We start from the raw sequence: 23,739 nt of genomic DNA, 5'->3' as shown, positions 1-23,739 counted from the left end.
GATGATGAGGAAACAGACAGAGAAGAAGTAACTTCCCCCAAAGGCACACAGTAAATCAGAGGCAGAACAGAGACCAGAACCCAAATCTCTGGAATTCTCAGCTCACTGCCCTGGCCTAAGTGCCAATGTAATGTCCCCTTTAAAATGAGTGCAAGTCCATCCCATGCAAGCAGATAAAGTTTATCCATGATTCTGTATGCACAGGCTAATCAATTTAAAAACAGTGGGTGAAATCCTGGCCCATTGAAGTGCATGGGAGTTTTGCCACTCACCTCAGTAAGGCCAAGATTTCGCCCTGTACTTATGTTTTGGCCAAACCAGGTTCTAACAAGAGTAGACAGCCAACACAGACAAGACCAAGCCATGTTTAAACAATGACGCTCTAGACTATATACAGAGCCAGGGTACAGCACTGTTTCTGAACACTACTTAGGTCTGGCCACAGTGACCCATCAAGCTGTGACAGAATTCCTGTTTGCAGTCAACAAAGCAAAAACTATGTTTAAGCAGTTTTATTTAAAAAACTTTGTGTGAGTAGGTGTGTGAGAGAGAGGGGAGGAGAGGTTCAGCAATTGCTGGTGTGACCCCAGCAGTGCAGGTCTTTTCCATCTCCACTTCTTGATCCTAAACAACTTTAAGCACAAGCAAAGTAGTGGCCATTTTCAGCCTCTTTTCTCTAACTGCAGATTACACAGCTCATGAGTCAACCTCATTCCCCTCTGTAGCAGCAAGACAACTGCAGATAGTTCACATCCAGATTTCCACCCCCCACCCCCAAGTACAGTAGGAAGCAACTTGGGGCCCTACACATTGTAAAACTAGTCTTGGAAGTGTAACAGTGAAATCTTCAGCAAAATGTACACACGCTTACAGACACTACATTATGGGACAGCCTCTCAGGGTTTGGCAGCAGCAGCTGGCACTCTCCATATGAAAAGAGACAGATCGCAATGTACTGCAAAACATATACACCATACTGTACATCACAAAATATAAACACAGAAAATGCGAGGGACAAATGCATTACCATCCTGCACATTACCGAAATAGGTTTTAAACAACCCATCGCACTCCTGCTCCCATCTAGGATTACAACTACACCTCTACCTCGATACAACGCTGTCCTTGGGAGCCAAAAAAAAAAATCTTACCACATTTTAGGTGAAACTGCATTATAATCGAACTTGCTTTGATCCGCTGGAGCGCTGCTTTACCGTGTTATATCTGAATTCATGTTATATTGGATCGCGTTATATCGGGGTAGAGGTGTACTTTGCAAACGGAATGTGTCAAGTTTTGGCCCAACCAATATCTTGCTTACCTCTCTTAAAAGATGTTCTGAAAAAAACTTGATTAAAATGATTGAGAAGCACTTCAAGATTGGATAAAAGGAGCTATAAAATTCAGCAGGAATGTTAAAGCAACCATCCTCTCTTTAAATTATGAAAAAAAAGTAGCAGTTTATAAACTTAATTTCTCTCCTTGCCCATATCTGCATGTCATTGCCAAATCTACTACCAACCTTTGTACCCCCTGCTTTATTAATTCTAATGATGACTTCTTTCTTGCCAAACCCACTCCCATTTAACACCACAGTAACTTTGTTTTCAAACTGTAGGGATCAGATTAACTGGACCATCTCACAAAGTGAGAAAGGCAGGTGAGCTTCAGAGTGAACACAGCATCGCCTCACACCTTGTTTTGCTTTCAGACACCTACAAAGGCATCACTTCAAGATTCTACACTTCAACAGTCAGATCAATATTAACTATATGACAGAGCTGTATTATTTTGACAAGAAATTTAATCGTTATAGAAGCTGGACAGACCTACAATTGTAATGTAAGTGCTAGGAGGTGTTCCAGACTATTTCACAAGATTATGGATTGAAGTTCAAGTGCTTTCCCATCAGAGGGGTTGAATAATGTAAGAGGAAGGGCCTCCATGGCCAAAACACTGGCTTTATTTAAAATGGTGTCCTTATAAAGCTTCCTGTGTAAAACCAAGATGCTTTTCACTGAGGTCTGAAATGCAGCTACTGTTTTAAGAGTTGAAACACTTAGTTATCTGCCAACATCCACAGCATGATGTAAACTAAAAGGTGTGAAGCAATACTAAGCTACACTTATTCGACCTCCCTTAAAATCTCATCTATACCAAATAAATCACAGTAACGCCACTGAAATCGGTAGATTTAGTTTTCATCTTGTTTGCACCAGTTAACAATAACTACCGCTTAATCTAGCGCTTTTCATCTGTAGATCTCAAAGTGCTTTACAGGAGCAAAAAGTATCCCACTGAGACACAGTGACGTGAAACAACTTACCCCGACGGGCCAAGAATAGGTCTCAGAATTTCCTGAATTTCTATCCTCTGGACTCAGACTGCCTCCCAATGTGTGTGTGTCTATAAATACTATACACAAACTATATAAGCATTAAAAAGTTTTCTTCTAAGGATGGATCCAACGATAGGTGAATTGAGCCCTAAGTTAGCAGTTGTCCTCATTTATCGATACATAAATCAGAGTGAGTAAAGTGCACCCCCCCCCATGAAACACACTCATTAATGCATCTGCAATAAAAACGTTTAAGCTGATATAGGTTTCCCCACTGCACCAAATTAATCTACCATGTTTCACTTTCTTTGCACATAGATGTGTCTGTTTAGCACAATAGAGAGGGCAAGCAGTGGGACAAAGGTCCTGCATCAATAGGATTCTATTTCTTTCCTTTCTGCTAATATCATCTCTAGAAATAGTGCCTGCAAACATATTAAAGGCAAAGACACGTTTTAAATGAAATTCTACATTAGTCAATAGGTCAATTAAGTGCCACACTGGGTAATAACAGTGGGTCAAGTCAATGGTATATATATTTTTTTTCCAGAGGTTTGGCTGGTCTTGCCCGCCCGCATGCTCAGGGGGTTGACGGCCATATGGGGTTTGGAGGGGAATTTTCCTCCAGGAAGATTGGGGCATGGCCTGGTTTGTTTTTCGCCTCCCGAGCATGGGGGGGGGGGGTCGCTAAGGGAGTGGGTGGATCAGGATCCTGTGGCCTGCATCAGGCCAGGAGGAGATGATCATGATCTGGCTTCTGGATCCCTTGATGATTCAAAGAAATACCAGTTATTTTAAGTTAGCAGAAAAGAAGCTTTTGTCTGTAATTTCTACTCTAATATCTCCATGCTGTTTTGCATTTACCAGCATGAACATCTATCTCATTAGTTACATCAGGAATTATCTGCATCACTACACCTCCCCCCTCCACACATACACACCCTTTCCTGCCAATACCAGTTAGTGTTGGTCCTAGCATAAAAATCTGTGAACTGCAGGCATTTTCTTCAAAAATCTGATTCCTATTTTGTGACTACAGAAGATGACTACTCATTTACAGAATAAAATGAGGTGTGTGCAAACATCTACTTTCCACAAATCATTACAAGTAAAAAACAAAGTTTTCTAAACAGAACAACATAGTTTATTGGTAATTATTTCCAAACAGTGATGACTGAACATAATGAAGACATTAACAAAAAGGGGGCGGGGGGAGGGGGCAGCAGGAAAACACAGAGGGAAGCCTCAGCTTTAAACACTTCACTTGAAGGCATTAATTAACGGAACACCGTGAGCAGGCAGCTCCTGGTGCACTTGACGGAATAGCATGGCACATTTGTTTCTTTCTTGAACCTTTCCCAGGGTGTGGAAGAGTCGGGCCTGAAAGTAAAGAACGTCTCTGAGCTGCTCTTTGCAGTCCACTTTTGCAAAATAAGTCTTGGCTTCATTTAGGTTCAGGATAGCAGATTCCAGAGCTGTCAAAAGGGTGAGGAAGTCCAACATTTAAAATTGTGTTCATATAAACACCACTTGCAGTACAATCCCACACTAGGGAGGCCCATTATGAATTCATTTTTCAAATTAAAAGCACAGGTTTTAGCAATTTCTAAAATAATTCATGATGTGGGAGAAAACATTTTATTAAATCTTTTGTAAAAATAATGGTCTTGGCAACATGGGCATACAACTACAGCCTCTGCTATTCAAGCTTTGCTGCAGGGTGTGGATGATAAAGTGTGCAGATAAACAAGGTTCTATTGTAAATATTGAGTATTTTCAAGATGGACATTGTTCTTTTGGCCTCAGTGACATTGTGAGTCCAGACTCAGACCCTCCTGCCCCACCCCCAATCTTCCCATTCAATAACACTACCTGTCTTGTTTTTGTTTTGATTTTATTACCAATGATAATATATCTCTGTATATTAAAATTCAAATATCTAAATTGGATTGTAGCTCATTCAAAGCTGAGAAGTATAAATGGACATAATTATTCTTCACTCTACCTTCTGCCTTCTTTGGTTGCGAGTAGGAAGCTGCAGAAGCAACTTGACATTTGGCCACCAAGAACATGGCACAGCCTTTGTCCAGTACTGCCCCATGAGCCAAGATAGGTTCTATTGCCGTATGCAGAATATTCAGCGCTTGTTCAGGAATACCAAGAATTAGCTGAAAGAAAAACATACTTTGCTGGTCTGAAATTGGTGCCCACAGGAAATAGCAGCCACTTCTGGTGAGGCCAACATAAGCCACTCAAATGCCACATCTGTTTTAAAAGGAATTGATAGTCCAGACAAGATTTTTAGCTTCTTCCCATAATGTTCTAATCTGTTTCCATTAACAGAGATGAGGCACTGTGGTGGCGAATGCCAGTAAGAATCTGAATTGATTGGCAGACACTGCCCAGTGTTGACAACGAGGATCCCCATCTGCCCAGAATAAGCAATACGAATGAACTCCATTAACCTGTGTTCTTTTTAAACCCAGCTCATGTCAACAAGTTACAGTACCGCAAAGTCAACAAGATGGCATAAGAAATATCAATTTGGAGAAGTGAAGGCAGTGCCAACTTATAACCACATATTTTATAACATACTGAGTCTAAAAGCCTCAATGACATTCAATTGTTTTTATAAACTTCCTTGAAAGACTTCACATTTTGAAATACATTTCATTCGTTAGACGCAATAACTGAACCCTGACAGGATTATGTTCTTAAATCTAACAGTGATATCCAGATTGATAACATAAATGTTTGACTTGCAGCCTGTGAAAACATGAATCAAACTTACCTGGGAGAAAGCCAAGTTTAGAACAGTTTCAGAGGCCAAGTACTGTAGACGGTATTCTCTAGAAAGAGCGAGAGCTTGAAGCAGGACAGGCAGTGCTATTGTATGACATGAAGATCTCCAGTAAAGCTCTGCTATTGACAGAAGTACACTAACCAAAAAGAGGGGTGAAAAATGTAAAGTGACACAGTTTTGCTGAAAATTTTGAAGTGTTTCCCCAGCACACTAACCTCCAGAGAACAAGCAAGTGGATATCAATTATTTATCCCTAATAGTACACTCTAATTTATTCTTAATAAGTTAAAATATCACATGCACAATAAATATGAAGTTCATCCTTAAAAGGGATTCCACCAATTACCACGAATAAAATACTATTGTGATAAGTAACACTGATGATTATGATGACACAGAGTAGAGAGAAAACATCTCCCAGTTTATTTTAGGCACAGTTGGTTTGTGTGGCTCTTTCACTCAACAGGGAAACTAACCCACCCCACCTGCCTTTTTTTTTTTTAAAAAGGAAATTGTGGTTGCAAAACATCCACTCAGGGCAGATTTAGTACTTGAAACTACTTTGAATTTAGTTTGGAAAAGACTTCTAAATTTCAGCTTCACAGTATCCTTTATATCAATTTTTTAATTTTGTTATAAAAAAAAAACACCCTGCAAACAAACCACCCATACCCCACACATGCCATAGGAAAAAACAACAACTCCCCCCGGGAAAAAAACAACCTAACGTTGAATTTTCACACTGTCCATGAAGAATTCAATTCATACATCCACTTTGATAATGGAAGTTTACCTATCATACTTCATTTCAAAGCTAAAACTCAGTTTGTTGAGTGCAAACATGTGTAGTTAGGGGCCATTCCAAATGACTTTCTTTTAAAACAGTGTTGTTACCAGCAAGTTCATTTAACTCAGCAAGTGAAAGCACTTTCGTATTGCCATGGTATTGTTTCATCTTATCACCACCCAAAGTTTTACATTTAATAAATTCTTCTATACTACATTTAACAAATCAGAATATTTTCTTATCCAAATGGTGGATAAACTACAAGTTAGCGAAGAAATACAGAACAGATTGTGACTATTGATGTTAATTAGTGTAAAGTAGCTTTAATATTCAAGGAAATCTCTGGAAATTAACTGTTCTTACCTAATCACCATCTCAGTGTTTTTTATATTTTGGCAGTGGATCAACAGTTTCTGCAAAAGTTTATGCGCCTCTGACATTTGATTCTGAGCTTTCAATACAATGGCTTTTCTACAATAAAAAGAATTTCATTACCAGATGATAATATTTTAGACTCAATCCTTCACTTGGATGCAATGGAAAAGCACACTTGTGTTTTGTGTACTCAGCTTCTACACTTGTAAAACTGCTTTCTACCCAAATGCATAAAATTATAACCAGAGCCTCGTGGGGATGTTCCGTTAATAACATGTAACTTTTATATCGCACTTTTCATCCACAGATCTCAAAGCACTTTATAAGGGAAGGGAAGTATTCCTCCATTCTACAGATGGGGTAACAGCCAGAAATGAAGCAACTTGCCCATGGTCACACTGTAGGTCAATGGCAAAACCAGGAATAGGCCTCAACTCTCCTAATTGTTTTATATAAATTCTGTATTGCAACTAGCTCCTGGGATAGCCACAGTGAACAGATTTCAAAATAAATAGATTAATGCATTCTCTGAGAGCAAGAGATCTATAGTCATAGAATAATTTATAAATTTAGGGCTTAAATGCTTTATAGCCATTAAAATAACCCCAGGGAGGTGGGTAAAATGGATTATACCAAGATCATTGTTTTAGGATAATTATGGCAGAGTTAAGGAAGAAGGAAACATTACTGTAGTTCACTGAAGAAAGGTACGCTGAGACAAATAATGTATTATCTCAAGCAAGCACCTTATTCCATCTTTATTTCAGTGCGATATTATTGCAAGATTTTTCTGTAGATTGATGGTTTCTTACCTGTACACGCCTTCGATGCTACTAAGTGCTGTAATTCCTGCCACAAAAGAATCGGCAACATGGTACTTCCCATCGTTCATAGCTCTATCAAACTGTATTTTCTGATCAAACAGCATCCACAGCTAAACCAAGAGTGTACAGAAATAAGTTTTAAGAAGAAATGGTGAATGTTCATTTTGTGATTCAAAGTTAAAACAGATATTAATCCCAGTTAGCTCACGCGATTAACTCAAAAAAATTAATCGTGATTAAAAATTTTAATTGCAATTAATCGCAGTTTTAATTGCACTGTTAAACAATACAATACCAATTTAAATTTATTAAATAGTTTGGTCGTTTTTCCTACATTTTTATATATATTGTATTCTGTGTTGTAATTGAAATCGAAGTGTGTATTTTTTATTACAAATATTTGTAATGTAAAAATGATAAAAAATAGTATTTTTCAATTCACCTCATACAAATACTATAGTACAATCTCTTTGTCATGAAAGTGCAACTTACAAACATAGATTTTTGTTACATAACTGCACTCAAAACCAAAACAATGTAAAATTTCAGAGCCTACAAGTCCACTCAGTCCTACTTCTTGTTCAGCCAATCGCTCAGACAAACAAGTTTGTTTACATTTACAGGCGATAATGCTGCCTGCTTCTTATTTACAATGTCACCAGAAAGTGAGAACAGACATTTGCATGGCACTTTTGTGGCTGGCACTGCAAGGTATTTACGTGCCAGGTATGCTAAACATTCGTATGCCCCTTCATGCTTTGGTCACCATTCCAGAGGACATGCTTCCATGCTGATGATGCTCATTAAAAAAATAATGTATTAATTAAATTTGTGACTGAACTCCTCGGGGGGAGAACTGTATATCTCTTACTCTGTTTTACCTGCATATTGCCATATATTTCATGTTATAGCAGTCTTGGATGATGACCCAGCACATGTTCATTTTAAGAATGCTTTCACTGAAGATTTCGCAAAACACAAAGAAAGTACCAACGTGAGATTTCTAAAGATAGCTACAGCACTCAACCCAAGGCTTAAGAATCTGAAGTACCTCCCAAAATCTTAAAGGGACGAGGTGTGGAGCACGTTTTTCAGAAGTCACACTCCAATGCAGAAACTACAGAAACCGAACCACCAAAAAAAGAAAATCAACCTTCTGCTGGTGGCATCTGACTCAGATAATGAAAACGAACCTGCATCAGTCCGCACTGCTTTGGATTGTTATTGTACAGAACCCAGCATCAGCATGGATGCATGTCATTTGGAATGATGGTTGAAGCATGAAGGGACATATGACTCTTTAGTGCATCTGGCATGTAAGTATCTTGCGACGCCAGCTACAACAGTGACATGAGAACGTCTGTTCTCACTTTCATGTGACATTATAAACAAGAAGCAGGCAACATTATCTCCTGCAAATGTAAACAAACCTGTTTGTCTGAGCGATTGGGTGAAAAGAAGTAGAACTGAGTGGACTTGCAGGCTCTAAAATTGTAGATCGTTTTATTTTTGAATGCAGTTTTTTGTACATAATTCTACATTTGTAAGTTCAACTTTCATGATAAAGAGATTGCACTACTGTACTTGTATTAGGTGAATTGAAAAATACTATTTCTTCTGTTTTTTACAGTGCAAATACTTGTAATAAAAAATAAATATAAAGTAATCACTGTACACTTTGTATTCTGTGTTGTAATGGAAATCAATATATTTGAAGATGTAAAAAACATCCACAAGTTTTGAAATAAATGGTATTCTATTATTGTTTAATCGTGCAATTAATTTTTTTAATTGCTTGACAGCCCTAACATTAAAGCATGCTATTTACAGACATAACTGACTATACTCCTGTTTATTAAAATAAGTTGTCCGAGTTTATTGGATGTAACACATTGTATCAATAAACAACTTCAGCAGACATGTGTAGGTCTACTAAAGAAAAATGGCAAAAGAACCCCAACAAAGCTTACAGGATCACATTTAAAATAAAATTATTTCCTCTAGTTATGTCCCGAATAATTGTTTTTGGGCAGTATGTCTCCCTTTGTAACACAGAAAAGGAAAGATTGGAAAAAATAAGTTTGCTGGATCTAGAAAGCCTTAAAATGACATAGATGCTGTCCTACAGATTTACTCCATTAGGGTGTTTCCCAGGGCCACACAAATCACAGCCTCTTCTCTTAGCTCAGAGTACTTGTATAGCATTTTGAACTTCAAAGCACTTTACAAACATTTAATCCTGATAACGCCCTCAGAGGGCGTTAAATATGATATAGCTAGCATTAAAGGTAAGCTGCACAGAAGGAACAGAGGGCATGGAAGGAAAATACAAATAGCTCTTCACTCTGGAGACACTAATGAGATAACTTTCTCAAGTTTCCAACTGTGGTGCATAATGTTTTAATGGCTTGTGACTTTAGTGGGAAAAACTAAAAATTTTTGCACAGTGACCAGATGTACATGAAACCAATTCAGATTTTCTAATGAAAACACATTTTATACAGGTACAGTAGGAATTAAGAAAATCAGATCTTATCCCCAACATATAACTCTGTCACGTGAATGTGTATTTTCTCTATGCAATAGAAGCCACACGTTACCTGTGCATGCTGACTACTGGGAGGGAATCTCTCTTTTAAATGTTTCAATATTTCTGAAGCAGCAGCAAAGCATCCCTACAACACAAGAACAGGAGTATGATGAGCAAGTAATAGTGCAAGCACTATTTTTCTTTCCTTAATTTCATCTCTGTACTATGAGACACAAACAACTGTTAAGAGGAAAAACTAAATTTCCCTCACCTGCCAAAATGTTGATCAGAACCACACATGCACACAATTCATCAAAAAAGCGCCACTTTTTATCATGGGCCTTTGAATCTTCACCCACGTGATTTTTTTGTGCAACTCAATGTAAGCCTCACCTGTTCTGCGTGTAGCTCAGCCAGGTGACACAATACTACAGCAAAAGATTCCGTGTTATTCTGCTGAACACCCACATTTACAGCTTCTAGACTGTTCATGCTCAGCAACATCTGGGCTTGCTGAAGTGCCATGGTGCTACAGTGAGAAGAGCTTCATTTACTTTCATGCAACAAACATCAGAGATTTCTAATCTACACTCCAAAAGTCATGATAAATTGCCACATATTGCTTCTCCGGCCTTCTAGCTTTACAGTTTCCCCCCTTTTTGTTGTAAGCAACTGCTACCTAGGACCTCCCCACTGTGCCAGCACATCGAGTGCTCATGAACAAGGCATCAACCCAGCTAAGAGCTGAACACACAGTTTCTATAAGGTGATGTTGAGGATGGGTAAATAGAGAGATTAAAACTTTGTTCTATTTACAGATATAACATAGGGACTAAAATCTCTCCTATAGACTGTATATAAGAGGTAGTCGTGTTAGTCTGCATCCACAAAAACAACGAGGAGTCCGGTGGCACCTTAAAGACTAACAGATTTATTTGGGCATAAGCTTTCATGGGTAAAAAACCTCATTTCGTCCGCTGAAATAAATCTGTTAGACTTTAAGGTGCCACCAGACTCATCGTTGTTCCTCCAGACTGTGTTTTAAATGAGCCAAACTAGGAAAACAAAAATTCCCCCAACACCTCCTGAATAATAGCCTATACACTTGGTTTCAGCACATTAAACAGATGCAGTTGCTTGTGCACTTCTACAACTGATAGTAAAGGCATTGCTTGCAACATTTACAACATATATAAAAACAAAGTTTGATGAGAGAAAATACCTGCGACCATAGAGTCTCCAAATGGCAGTTTTCTGTGCTATACTAATATCAATGAGCTCTGACAAGCTATGTTTCCAGTGCAACAGATCAGAGTCCTTTAAAGCATCCATTAGCTTGTTAGCAGTCTTTCCTGCAAAAGCTCTTTGCTGAACCAGGGACTGTATTCCCAGGGAAGCTAGATACTAAGGAGAGGGAAATCAAAACAAACATATTAAACATATACATGCTACAACTAAGCAGGAAGCACAAACTATCAAAATTCCCACCTAAAAAACCAAGTTATTATTCAGTACAGATGACAAAATGCCGCTACGGGGATTTCTTCATATACATAGTTAATAATAACAACACCTTGTAAAGGGACGGAAGGGGAATCTGTAGTTTCCCCACCCCACAGTCCTGCGGCTGGGAAGCTGGTGTTTACATCTGAGTCACTCCAATGATAAAGTACTCACACGCACACTTGTGCACACACACAGAACTTTCTGCTTTTCCCCTGACACTCCCTCAAAAAATACAATTTCTACCTTCCAGGGCTCATACACCATCTACACAATTAGTTCTCAATCCTTTGTCGTATGCACCCCACCTAACTCCTCACCCCAACCCAGTTTTCCCCATGACTTTTACTTCCTCACCCCCAGCAATCTAGTGGCTGGGTTCTCTATTTGTTCTTGGGCACCAGAGGGTAGCCCTCTCTCTAAATAATCTAACGTCTGCTCTCAGCTTCCCCAACGTGAGCTACACTATTCCTTCTAGTGCAGCTCGTTCTCTTATCTCGAACAGAAAAACTAGAGGGCGCCACACTCTAACAGCCAGGAGACGGGGAGGAAGCTGGCATGAGACTTGCTGAGAGAGGGCTGCCCTGCAAGACCCAGCAGCTGGGACAGGGAGAAATGGGGGTGAAAGCCAAAGATCCCTATGGGAGCAAGTCCACTGTGGTTTTTAATTTAATTGTGTTTTTAAAAGAAAGAAAAAGGCAGATTTTGTAATCTAAAATAGATCGGGTAAATCTCAGCTATACATATTCATAAGATCAGCAAAAAGAAAAGCTACAGATCATACACTACATGTGAGTGCACACATCCCCTTCTCCTTGTCCTAGAATAAAATTGAGGGCTGAGAGACTTACTGGCAATCCAAAATGTACAGCTTTTTTCACAGAGTGTTCTAACAGGACACAGCTATCTGATCTCTTCTGCTCCAAAATGTACAGCCAACTCTGGTATGGGAACAAGATAAAAAGATCATTGCAAAGGCATGATGTAAAATGTCATGTACAATATTTTTGTGCAACCATTAAAAAAAAGAGAGGGGAGGGGACACAAACACATATGTGGTAACAAAAAAACCCCAAACAAACAAACAAAAACCCCCCACAATTGACTATAGAATCAGAGTCCTTCCTACGGAAGGCAGCAGCCCAGGATGCTTCCATGTCAAGTCTGGAATGGTACAGTAAGTTATGCAAGGCACCCATAGGGTTACCTTCCACAGGACTTCTGGGATAACATCCTCTCTCAGCCCAAGAGATAGATTAACTCTCATGGAATGAGCCTTGCTAGAAAGTGGTGCTTTTCACCTTGGACCTATAAGTTTCCTCAATACAGTCTCAAAATCAACAAGACACAGAAGCCTTAGAACCTACCCTGCTTCTCCAAGGAGAAACAGGTGACCTGTGCCACTTTGAGAGCTCCCTTCAGATACATATGTTAACCCTTCTTCATATCAAGTGGACAACAAGAGCTCTTCTTTCTCTTCTCATGGGTTGAATATAACAAAGTGCTTGAAACTTCCTGAGCCAAAAAGCAGAGCTTAAAACTGAGCCATTATGCTGCAGCGTGTTTGGGAAGGCAGAGGAAGAGGCCTAGTCTATGGCAGTTTATCAAGTGGATCACCGCTCTTAGCAAGAGCGCTATTTACACTGCATAGATTTAGACAGGGACCTCTGCTGAGTGCTCTCTAGGTCGTAAATAAAAAAAACCCATCACTATAAACACACTCTATTAGTCAGTCTATCATGGACAGGAAAGAACTGAAAAAGAAGTTGCCAAAAAGGGGGGGAGGGGGGGAGAGAGAGAGAGAGAGAGAAACTAAAATCTTTGCCTTTTTCCTCTTTCTATTGGCTGAGAGCCTTATGCTCACTCTCAGGACAACAGAGGGATACGGGAAAAAAGGCTTTTATAAATTATCTTGAACAAAGTTCTTAAAAGTGCAAAGACTAAACATTCAAAGCATTGTATATGGGTTTAAATGTATGACTCCCACTAAAATCAACCAGAGTTGCACAACTGAAAAAAAAAACCCAAAATCTCTGGACAGCTCCTTGATATTTACTGAAAAAATTAAGAACCAAAAAAAGTCATCCTGAGGCAGGGAAATAATATTAAAACTACTACCAAACACTAGATATAGCTACAGAAAATGCATCAAAAGTCTAACTGAGTTGAGAGACAGATGGCTAAGTCAAAGGCAATGTATCCCCTAAGCATGGCTGCCTTACCAAGCAGTGCTGCAAGCAAACATGATCATTGGACTCCTGTGCAATTCTGATGGCTTCCTGGAGAGCAAGCTCAGCTTGCTGACTATCAACAAATCAAAGATACAGCATATTAATATTCTGTTAACAATGACAAGTAGTATTATGAAATCTCAAATGTACACTGATCTAAATGATACATATCCCACTCAGAAGTGAACTCCAATTAAACAGTTCAGATGAGAGAGTATTTCCTCACATCCACTTTCTTGTTAGTCTTAAGGCTGATGATATATAAAAGCCCCTACAATTCATGAGAAATTAATTGTAACCTATTACTGGGCCTTAAAGGACATGTATATATGTTCAAATATGCTCTGAAATTATTCTGATGAGTGCCATATAAAATACCTGCCTACATAGAAAGTGTTTGTACTCATCATCATCTTCCTGACCCATCTCCCATCATCACCAACTGTGATTTGTCCAGTCATGTGGCAATGTATGCAGGCCTACATTACAGGTTTCTTTGGGGGCAGGGACCGCTCTCATTTGTCTGCAGAACACCACGCATATCTACAGCACTGCAGAAACAATACCCCAACTCCACGAAGAGATTGTTTAAAAAAAATAAACACCTGCAAAGTACTCTCTCCAACTCATCTGATCATTATCTTTGCGAGAGTAATAGGTTGGCAGCTACAGTTGCCCCTGAACATGTATCAGTTATAAATAAGCACCCACACCTTCTGACCTATGTATAGTCGTGGAAGTGCAGCAGGTAAAGATCTAATTCCCTGGGAAACCATTGTAATTGGACATAAAAAGAACCTCAAATCTTAGTATATTCCAAATGATTCAAATGATCCAAACAAGAAGACCAAATGGATGTTAAAATCAAATCAAGATTCAAGGATAGTTACAAACACAGCCCATCTGTGCCTGCTCCCCAACTACAGAGTCCTCCTCCCCCTCTCCTTATCTAACTTTCAGAAAACAATAGCAGCACAAGGGTTTCTTAACTATGCAGCAAGATGTATTAACTTACTAATGGCCAAACCGACAATGCAGCGCAGCTAGATTAAGAGCAGCGTATCTCAGACTTCGGCCATAACCTTCATCTCCATTGCTTTTGCTTTCTGCTCCAGTGAGAATCAAACGGTCAAAATAGTGAAGGAGGCTGTGTGTTGAACTGAAGACGTCTTGTACTCTAAGACTATTTAAGTAGCTTAAATAATGCTAAAATTTAAAGCAGAATCAGCTTTAATTAAAACAGAATTGGTAACAATTTTTAGATGTATGTTGTATCTTCTTACTGAGAAAGGTGGCAGTAAGATCTTCTGTGAATGAGAGTGTGTTTAGCAGGAAATATCAATGCAAACAACATGATTTATACAGTTCAGAACTACTGGGATAAAGCTGATCATGTTTCCTTTATATCAAATGACCCTGCTCCAAAATGGAACAAGGAAAGGCTTGCTCACCACAGCTAATATTTTCAACATCTCCCACCAGTCAGTGGTTCTGAGGCACGACCTACAACTCTTATTCATGTGAGACTGCTCACATGGGTAGGGCTACAGGATCAGGCCCAAAACATGTAGTACAGGCCCAGATGGCATTATTCTGTCAAATACATTTCACTTTCAGAGTTCAAACTTCTTTTAATAACCAGAAATCAGTGTAAGTAATCAATAGCCAGTGCATTCTCCATCTAGTACTGATCACCGGTACATTTCTTACATTCACAATGTTTAGAAGCGTAACTGTTTCATGTTATTCAAGACAACTTAATGTCAGAAAGACAAGTAAGTCTCAGGCCCCATTTCAAAAAGGAACTTAAACACATGCCTAACTTTTTGCACTTGAGTAGTGCCACTCAAGTCAATGGAACTTGTGCTTGAAGTTGGACACATGTAAGTACTTAACTGAATTATGCTCTGTGTCTTTAAAAGGAGTCCCATCCTAAAATACTATATTAGCATACACAAAGATTGTACAAATCTGTATTAATGTTTTGTATTTCAGTGTACAGTACAGATTATACAAAACAAACAAGAAAGGGGAAAAAATTCATAGGCAGGAGTTGTAGACCAAGCTGGATGAGCACGCATCTCAGAGAGGGGATTAAGAAAAAGCAGAAAGCCCACAATGAGTGGAAGATGGGAGTAATCAGCAAGGAAAGCTACCTTATTTAGGTCAGAATATGTAGGGAGAAAGTGAGAAAGGCCAAAAGCCATGTAGAGTTGGCCCTTGCAAAGGGAATTAAAACCAATAGTAAAAGGTTCTATAGTCATATAAATAAGAAGAAAACCAAAAAAGAAGAAGTGGGACCGCTAAACACGGAGGATGGAGTGGAGGTTAAGGATAATCTAGGCATGGCCCAATATCTAAACAAATACTTTGCCTCAGTCTTTAATGAGGAGTTTAGGGATAATGGTAGGATGACAAAATGGAGGTAGATATTACCACATCCAAGGTAGAAGCCAAACTTGAACAGCTTAATGGGACTAAATCGGAGGGCCCAGATAATCTTCATCCAAGAATATTAAAGGAACTGGCACATGAAATTGCAAGCCCATTAGCAAGAATTTTTAATGAATCTGTAAACTCAGAGGTTGTACCGTAAGACTGGAGAATTCCTAACATAGTTCCTATCTTTAAAAAAGGGAAAAAATGTCAAACTAACAGGTCTGTAGTTGCCTGGATCACATCTGTAGTATGCAAGGTCTTAACTACTTTCTCTTTCAAAAAATTCTCAAGGACATTGAGGTCACTGGTACTGGGGACAAAATACAACATGGTTTTACAAAGGTAGATTGTGCCAAACCAACCTGATCTTCTTCTTTGAGAAGGTAACAGATTTTTTTAGACAAAGGAAACACAATAGATCGATTTCAGTAAGGCATTTGATACGGTTCCACATGGGGAATTATTAGCTGAATTGGAAAAGATAGGGATCAATAAGAAAATTGAAAGGTGGATAAGGTACTGGTTAAAGAGGAGACTACAATGGGTTGTACTGAAAGGTGAACTGTCAGACTGGAGGGAAGTTACTAGTGGAGTTCCTCCGGGATCGGTTTTGGGGCCAATCTTATTTAAATCTTTTTATTACTGACCTTGGCATAAAAAGTGGGAATGTGTTGATAAAGTCTACGGATGACATGAAGCTGGGAGGTATTGCCAATATAGAGAAGGACCGGGATATCATACAGGAAGATCTGGATGACCTTGTAAACTGGAGTAATAGGATGAAATTTAATAGTGAAAAGTACAAGGTCATGCATTTAGGAATTAATAACAAGAATCATTGTTATAAGCTGGGGATGCATCAGTTGGAAGTAACAGAGGAGGAGAAGGACCTTGGAGTATTGGTTGATCACAGGATGACTATGAGCCGCCAATGTGATATGGCCATGAAAAAAGCTAATGTGGTCTTGGGATGCATCTGGTGAGGTATTTCCAGTAGAAATAAGGAGATGTTAGTACCATTATACAAGACACTGGTGAGACGTCATCTGGAATAGTGTGTGCAGTTCTGGTCTCCCACATTTAAGGATGAATTCAAACTGGAACAGGTACAGAGAAAGACAGGAGGGATAGCTCAGTGGTTTGAGTATTGGCCTGCTAAACCCAGGGTTGTGAGTTCAATCCTTGAGGGGGCCACTTAGGGATCTGGGGTAAAAATCAGTACTTGGTCCTGCTAGTGAAGGCAGGGGGCTGGACTCAATGACCTTTCGAGGTCCCTTCCAGTTCTAGAAGATGGGTATATCTCCAATTATTATTTAAAAGGGCTATTAGGATGATCCGAGGAATGGAAAACCTGTCTTTTGAAAGGCTTGTTTAGCCTAACCAAAAGAAGGCTGATCAGAGGAATTAATACCAGAGAGGGAGAGGAATTATTTAAACTCAGTACCAATGTGGACACAAGAACAAATGGATACAAACTGACCATCAGGAAGTTTAGACTTGAAATTAGACGAAGGCTTCTAACCATCAGAGGAATGAAGTTCTGGAACAGCCTTCCAAGGGGAGTAGTGGGGGCAAAAGACATATCTGCCTTCAAGACTAAGCTTGATAAGTTTAGGGAGGGGATGGTATAGTGGGATAGCCTAATTTTGGCAATTAATTGGACTTTGACTATTAGCAGTAAATATGCCCAATGGCTTGTGATGGGATATTAGATGGGGTGGGATCTAAGTTACCACAGAGTAGGATGACCAGATGTCCCAATTTTATAGAGACAGTCCTGATATTTGGGGCTTTTTCTTATATAGGCACTGATTACCCCCCACCCCTTGTCCAGATTTTTCACATTTAGCATCTGGTCTCCCTACTACAGAGAATTCTTTCCTGGGTGTCTGGCTGGTGAGTCTTGTCCACATGCTCAGGGTTTAGCTGATCGCTATATTTGGGGTCAGGAAGGAATTTTCCTCCAGGACAGATTGGCAGAGGCCCTGGGGGTTTTTCACCTTCCTTTTCAGAGTGGGGCATGGGTCATTTGCTGGAAGATTCTCTGCATCTTGAAGTCTTTAAACCATGATTTGAGGACTTCAATGGCTCAGACACAGGTTTGATACAAGAGTGGGTGGGTAAGATTCTGTGGTCTGCATTGTGCAGGAGGTCAGACTAGATGATCATATTGTCCCTTCTGACCTTAAAATCTATGATTAAAGTCTATGAAATAGGAAGAACTGCGCCGTGAGCATGTTGGGTTGAGGGGGAAAGACACTTACTGCTTCAGCAAAGTCTGGATTAAACTTCAGCAAATTGTTCAATTCCTTTTGTAAAAATGCTGGAGTAAGAGCCTTTGTCTCGTCATTCTTTAATAAAGAAGCCTAGAATAAAAGGGTAAATTGTTGTTAAGTAACTAGGAATGGAGCGGTAGAATATTATATAAATAGATGCTAGTCAATTTATTAACTGTATAGCTTCAATTACATAAAATTTCATAAGAGTTATGTCTGCTATCATGTTTAAATGTTGCCAGTAGCAATTTTACTCTCAATTAAATTGTAGTAGTCACATTTAGAGAGACCACAATCGCTTTGACTAACATGGAAAAACTGCTTTAAGACAGAGATTTCTTCAAGTTTCTCTTTTTGGAGATTGATTATATTGGACTTCTGACTTAAATGTATATCTGACTGCTCACAAAAAATTCAGGTAGCTATACAAAAACAAATCATTTATTTGCTTTGGGAAGAATACTGATAAATGGGAAACAAACAAACAAAAATTCCAGTTATTATAGTAATCATAAATTATCACAAGACTCCAGATCTCAGGAAAATTACTGAACATTTTGATTTCTCTTGCTCCATAATATTGTCATTTTATTTGGAGAGATGATTTCTATACACTTGCAGGATACTACACAATAAATTAGTTAAAAATCTAAAACGAAGTCAAAATATGATGCCACTGTAGTTAAATTCAGAAATTTACATAACAGCACAGCAGCAAGAGTGTTAACAAAAATTGTACACTAGATGTAGATATAGAATTAAAGAGACCAGTAGCATTTAACAATTACTTAGAGACCTTCAAATATATAAGAAGTACTTTATGCTATTGTACATATTTAATATTGCTACCATGCTTCAGAGGTCTGGTTGTGCTCTTTGTGTGTTTAGTTTCTCTACATATATTTACTTGCAGGAATGATCAAACAAACAAAGTTTTAAAACACATTTTGGAGAAACCAATTGGAAACTACAAATATTCCCATTGGAAAGCTGATTCTGAAACACTCTTCTCAAGGAACAGAATCATTTCACGACTTATGTGTCCAGTTAAAACTGTTTGAATTTCAAGTACTCACAAAGAACTATTCACACACAAGATATAAACCGAGAATTATTCAACAAAATAATTTCTAATTAATCCAAGAAAGTGTGATGTTTGTTGATAATTCATAAACACAGAGGCGAAATTTACATTATGAATTATTTCCCAGCTCTAGTCAGAATTAACATACCTGCTGAGAAAGAAAATATTCTGCTTGCTTCTGGGAGAGAGGCCCACTACAAGATATTTCTTCTTCCCTGTTAAACAAACAATGGTTAGAAATAAAAGCAGTGAAAAAGGAATCAGAAGGCTACAGCTGTGTAGCTTATATTGTAGCTATAATAAAGTAGGTATATTGGAGGGAGATACAAAAATAAGTACATTTTATTAGAGGCCACACACACACACGCACAATTTTAGTTTACAAAGTATTATGGTACATCATCAGTGCTCAACTGGAAGTGTGAAAAGTAACCAGGATTACAGAGATTAAACTTTAATAAAGAATAAAACCTGGCACACGGAAGCCACAATATAGTAGTCAGACACACAATTATAGGTTTTAATAGACAAAAGACTAAATACAGTATATAGATATGTCTGAAGAAAAACAGACACACCACCTTGATGTCTCAACTGGTAATGAGACCATGGCTGAATTTTAATCTTCAGTCAGCAGAGACTATGAGCAACGTGAGCAATGTTCATGATCATCTCAAGGAAGCTGATCACACAGAGGATCATGGTACTCTGCATAGCAAGATTAGTTCCAGAAAGCAACTGCTTTGCTAGAAACAGAACCTTGTTCAAAGGGAAAACAGAAATATACAACAAAAAGTAAAACTCTGAGGACAATTAGCTAGATTCCCAGCCATCAGGAAGGCACAGAAAAGCTCAGGGACACAGAAGAGTCCAACTTCTGAAAATACAATTTAATGTGTATATGAAAACTACTTTTATTTAAAGATCATGTTGAAAAAAAAAAAAGTCACTTTTACTGCATTAAAATCTTCATTGTTAACATTAATAATACTATTAAGAGGGGACATACAAAATGAAAAGTGCTAAGTGAAGGGAGAGAAAGTGGCACCACCATCTTATACAGTGGTACTGTACTTAATTGAATATAGAATTATTGCAGATTTTTTAATTGCAGTTTAGAAATGCTGCCACATGGTGGCACCAAAGAAACCGAGTGGCCATCCCAGCACTAAATGTAAAAAAAAAAAAAAGTTTATCTTGCTCTCTGCAAAAACCGACCATGACCCATCCTCTTCATGATTGAGTTCACCATTAATGAAGGGTGCCATTACAGAAAGATGAGAGTACAGTATCAAATTCCCATCTATCTCCCTTCATGCCATAATATAAAGCAAGCCACCCCACAATAAACAGCTGGAGCATGAGATGTTCCATCCAAGCAAACTGTTCCATAGGGTTTTTGGAGATGGCTGAGGTTAGCTTCTAAGAATGATGAAGAGATGGAAAGGAGGGTTGATTTTTCTAGTTTTGTTTTTTTAAGATGGCTGGCTGAGTTCCTATCTGATCTATCATTTTAATGCTGCTGGGAGTTTTGTTGTACTACTAATTATACGTCAAGAGTACCTAGAACCTTGTATAATGTCTTTTTATTATTTTAATCTAAATAAATAAAAACATAGTAATTGAAAATTGCTTTCTGGAACCTGAAGTCTAGATAGGAGGTTATGCCTCCACACTGAAGATCAAAGCAGTTGCAATCTGCTCTACTACCCGAGTTAGAATCCCAAAGGCTGTGCCTCCTGTGATAACACATGCATAAGGTTTATCATGATATTAACAAAGGTAGGATACTTCTTTAATGTGAGTGTGTCCTTTGTTTGGTCAAAGTTTTGAATCCCTGTTTTGACATGTAAAGAGGAATTTTTAATACGATTAGTGTGGAAGACTCTCTAGAAAGTGGAAAGACTTTACAGAAATCATTAATAATTACCTCAGAGGTACATCGAGTTCTTCTTTTTCCATTTTCCCTTCGAGTTCTTCAGTATTTGTCAGCTCCATATCGGTCTCATCAATTCCAGTTTTTTTCTCATCATTCTGATAGTACTGTTGAAGTGCAGTGTAAAGTTTATAGACCTGACTGAAAGAAAGCTTGTTGTATGCCAAGATCATGTGGCGCAGAAATAAACCTATACAAGGAAAATATTTGTTACATTTGAGCACAGAGAAAGATAGCTAGTTGTGGTGCCTAGTAGTTTTAGATCAGAGACGTCAGTATTCCTGGTTCCAGCACTAACTGGGAATGTAAACTTGCATTTCACTTCACCTCAGTGTCTCAGTATACCAATCTATAAAAGTGGCCCAATAATTCTCACTGTCTCTCAGGTGCATTGTCAAGTTTACTTTAGGGCCCAATTCCACAGGTAATCTGATCATGGAACACCTATTAAGACCAATGAGAACTGCTAATGGCATTGCAATGTGAAACATTTTTGAACAGATGCATTCTTTGTATATGGTTTTATACAAAGACTGAGTATTTGTCTTAAGTAGTGTACTTGTAATTGTTTTTCAGATATAAAAAGAAAATCTGTATTATGAATGGATTTCCAGGACAAAACTGAAAGAATATAAAATACTTACCTACTACACTTGTTTTGTGAACTTCTGGTTCTGTCCCAGTAAATGAATCTGAAAGGTCATCAAAAAATTGTTCCATGTCTTTCAACTCCCCTTCTGCCATCAGTTTTATCCTAAACAGGGAAAAGAAGTTTATAGAAATATTCCCTTCCAATCTTGACCACCAACATAAATCTCACATGAAAAACTCTTCCTCATTTCAGGTATTGGAAGAATGAGACACAAACCTAAATGAAACCAAATGGTTATTAGTTCACTTATACCAAAAGTGTTTCTAAATTTTTGAACATCTGGAAAAATGATCACCAATCACTTTAAAAAAAGAAATTGCATGTGATTATTTTTTCCATCTGAAAAGGAGAACTGTACAATGAACCAAATCACAACATGTTAAATCATCAAAGTATAGGTTGAGTGGTAGTTACTGTAAGGAAAAAATATGCTGTATGCTACCCTTCCTTTCCCTTTTCTTTTTCCTTTCTAGTCTCCAAGGAAATACATTCTCTAAAAATCAACTAAGTTTAAAATATCAGTTATATTTATGATTTAATCACTTTCTTTGGTAACAATCATATAAATTACAGAAGCTAATAAAAAGGAAAAAAGTGATTAGACAACATGGCCCTATTTCTCTGGTAAAGCAGTATACAATCCCCAGCCAAAGGATAGAGCAAATAAATTACCTTATTTGCACAGAATTTGCTAAGTTAGGACAGGATTCGTCAATAGCCTTATGCAATCGTGACAGCGTCATATCAGGACCCTATACAAAATGATAAATCAATTTTAGAAATCCAAACAGTCAATTTGGACCCACAAAAATCAGCAACTTTGCATCACTATACATATTAATGGCTGTTATAAAGAAGACTGATCAATTTTCTCCATGTCCACTGGAGACAGGACAAGACGTAACGGCTTAATCTATAGCAAGAGAGATAAAGGTTAGTTATCAGGAAAAGCTTTCTATTTATGAGAACATCTGGAAAGTAGTTAAGCTCTGGAATAGGCTTCCAAGGGAGGCTGTGGAATACTAGTCATTGGAGAATTTTAAGAATAGATTGGACAGACATCTGTCAGCAACGGTCTAGGTTTACTTGGTCCTGCCTCAGCACAGGGGGCTGGACTTGATGACTTCTATGATTCCATAATAATCACAAAAACGTAACAGCCCAGGCATAAAAATCCTTAGCCACCCTTATTACAGTAGCAACATTCACTTGCCCCAGCTGACGAGCAGGGAGAATTGTGTAAGGCTCTTCTTTACAGGAGGAGGGATAACTCAGTGGTTTGAGCATTGGCCTGCTAAACCCAGGGTTCAATCCTTGAGGGGGCCACTTTAGGATCTGGGGCAAAATCAGTACTTGGTCCTGCTAGTGAAGGCAGGGGGCTGGACTCAATGACCTTTCAAGGTCCCTTCCAGCTCTAGGAAATAGGATATCTCCATTAATTTATTTATGTTTTATTTATTTATTTGGCAGCAGACTCCCCAACCCCAGCCCTTATCTAGTGACAGTCCCTCTCCACCCTCCCTTAGATCCATGAGCAAGATCCACGCTCTAGAAACACTTGCTGCCTTTTTCTCCTGCGCCCCCGCACTGGTGATGTCCAGACCCCCTATTACCTGGGGGCAGCCCAAGCCCTTCCACCTGGGGAAGATCCCCCCATCCCCTCCCTACAACCCGTTCCGCTGCCCGCGCCTGCTCCCCTCCTCAGGCGGCCCGTTGCCCCCCGACCTGCAGCAGCGGCAGCAGCAGCCGGTTGAGGCGCCGCCTCTCCAGCAGGCTGAGCTGAGCCCCGGCCCGGCCCAGCTCGCTGAGCAGCACCAGCAGCGCCATCTTGTAGGGGGTGACGCAGTCCTTGATGCCGAACACGTTGGCGTGCACCACCCCGTTGGTCATCATAGGGTTGAAGTAGAGACTCTCGTGCACGCTGGCCATGGCCGAGCCGGGCGAGGGGGGCCCAGGCAGCC

The 23,739-nt window shown here is 39.0% G+C and overlaps 1 protein-coding gene across 1 annotated transcript; it reads right to left on the bottom strand.

The window, feature by feature from the left end:
• Positions 1–3,459: 3,459 nt before the first annotated feature.
• On the bottom strand, positions 3,460–23,734 carry ANAPC5 (anaphase promoting complex subunit 5). The gene is made up of 17 exons (XM_039505285.1): positions 23,504–23,734; positions 22,451–22,530; positions 21,771–21,880; positions 21,121–21,316; positions 19,339–19,405; positions 18,095–18,196; positions 14,407–14,597; positions 13,383–13,464; positions 12,012–12,101; positions 10,880–11,061; positions 10,051–10,186; positions 9,728–9,802; positions 7,116–7,237; positions 6,292–6,399; positions 5,130–5,277; positions 4,344–4,506; positions 3,460–3,813 (listed from the first exon to the last, which is right to left on the bottom strand). The coding sequence occupies exons 1-17, from the start codon at positions 23,705–23,707 to the stop codon at positions 3,599–3,601; spliced, it is 2,271 nt and encodes a 756-aa protein (XP_039361219.1). The 5' UTR covers positions 23,708–23,734; the 3' UTR covers positions 3,460–3,598.
• Between the last annotated feature and the right edge of the window lie 5 nt (positions 23,735–23,739).

This window comes from Mauremys reevesii, linkage group 18 (assembly GCF_016161935.1).
Source record: "Mauremys reevesii isolate NIE-2019 linkage group 18, ASM1616193v1, whole genome shotgun sequence".
NCBI classification, from domain to species: domain Eukaryota; kingdom Metazoa; phylum Chordata; order Testudines; family Geoemydidae; genus Mauremys; species Mauremys reevesii.
Note: the sequence above shows the minus strand (reverse complement) of the source record. Positions and strands in the feature narration are given on the sequence as shown.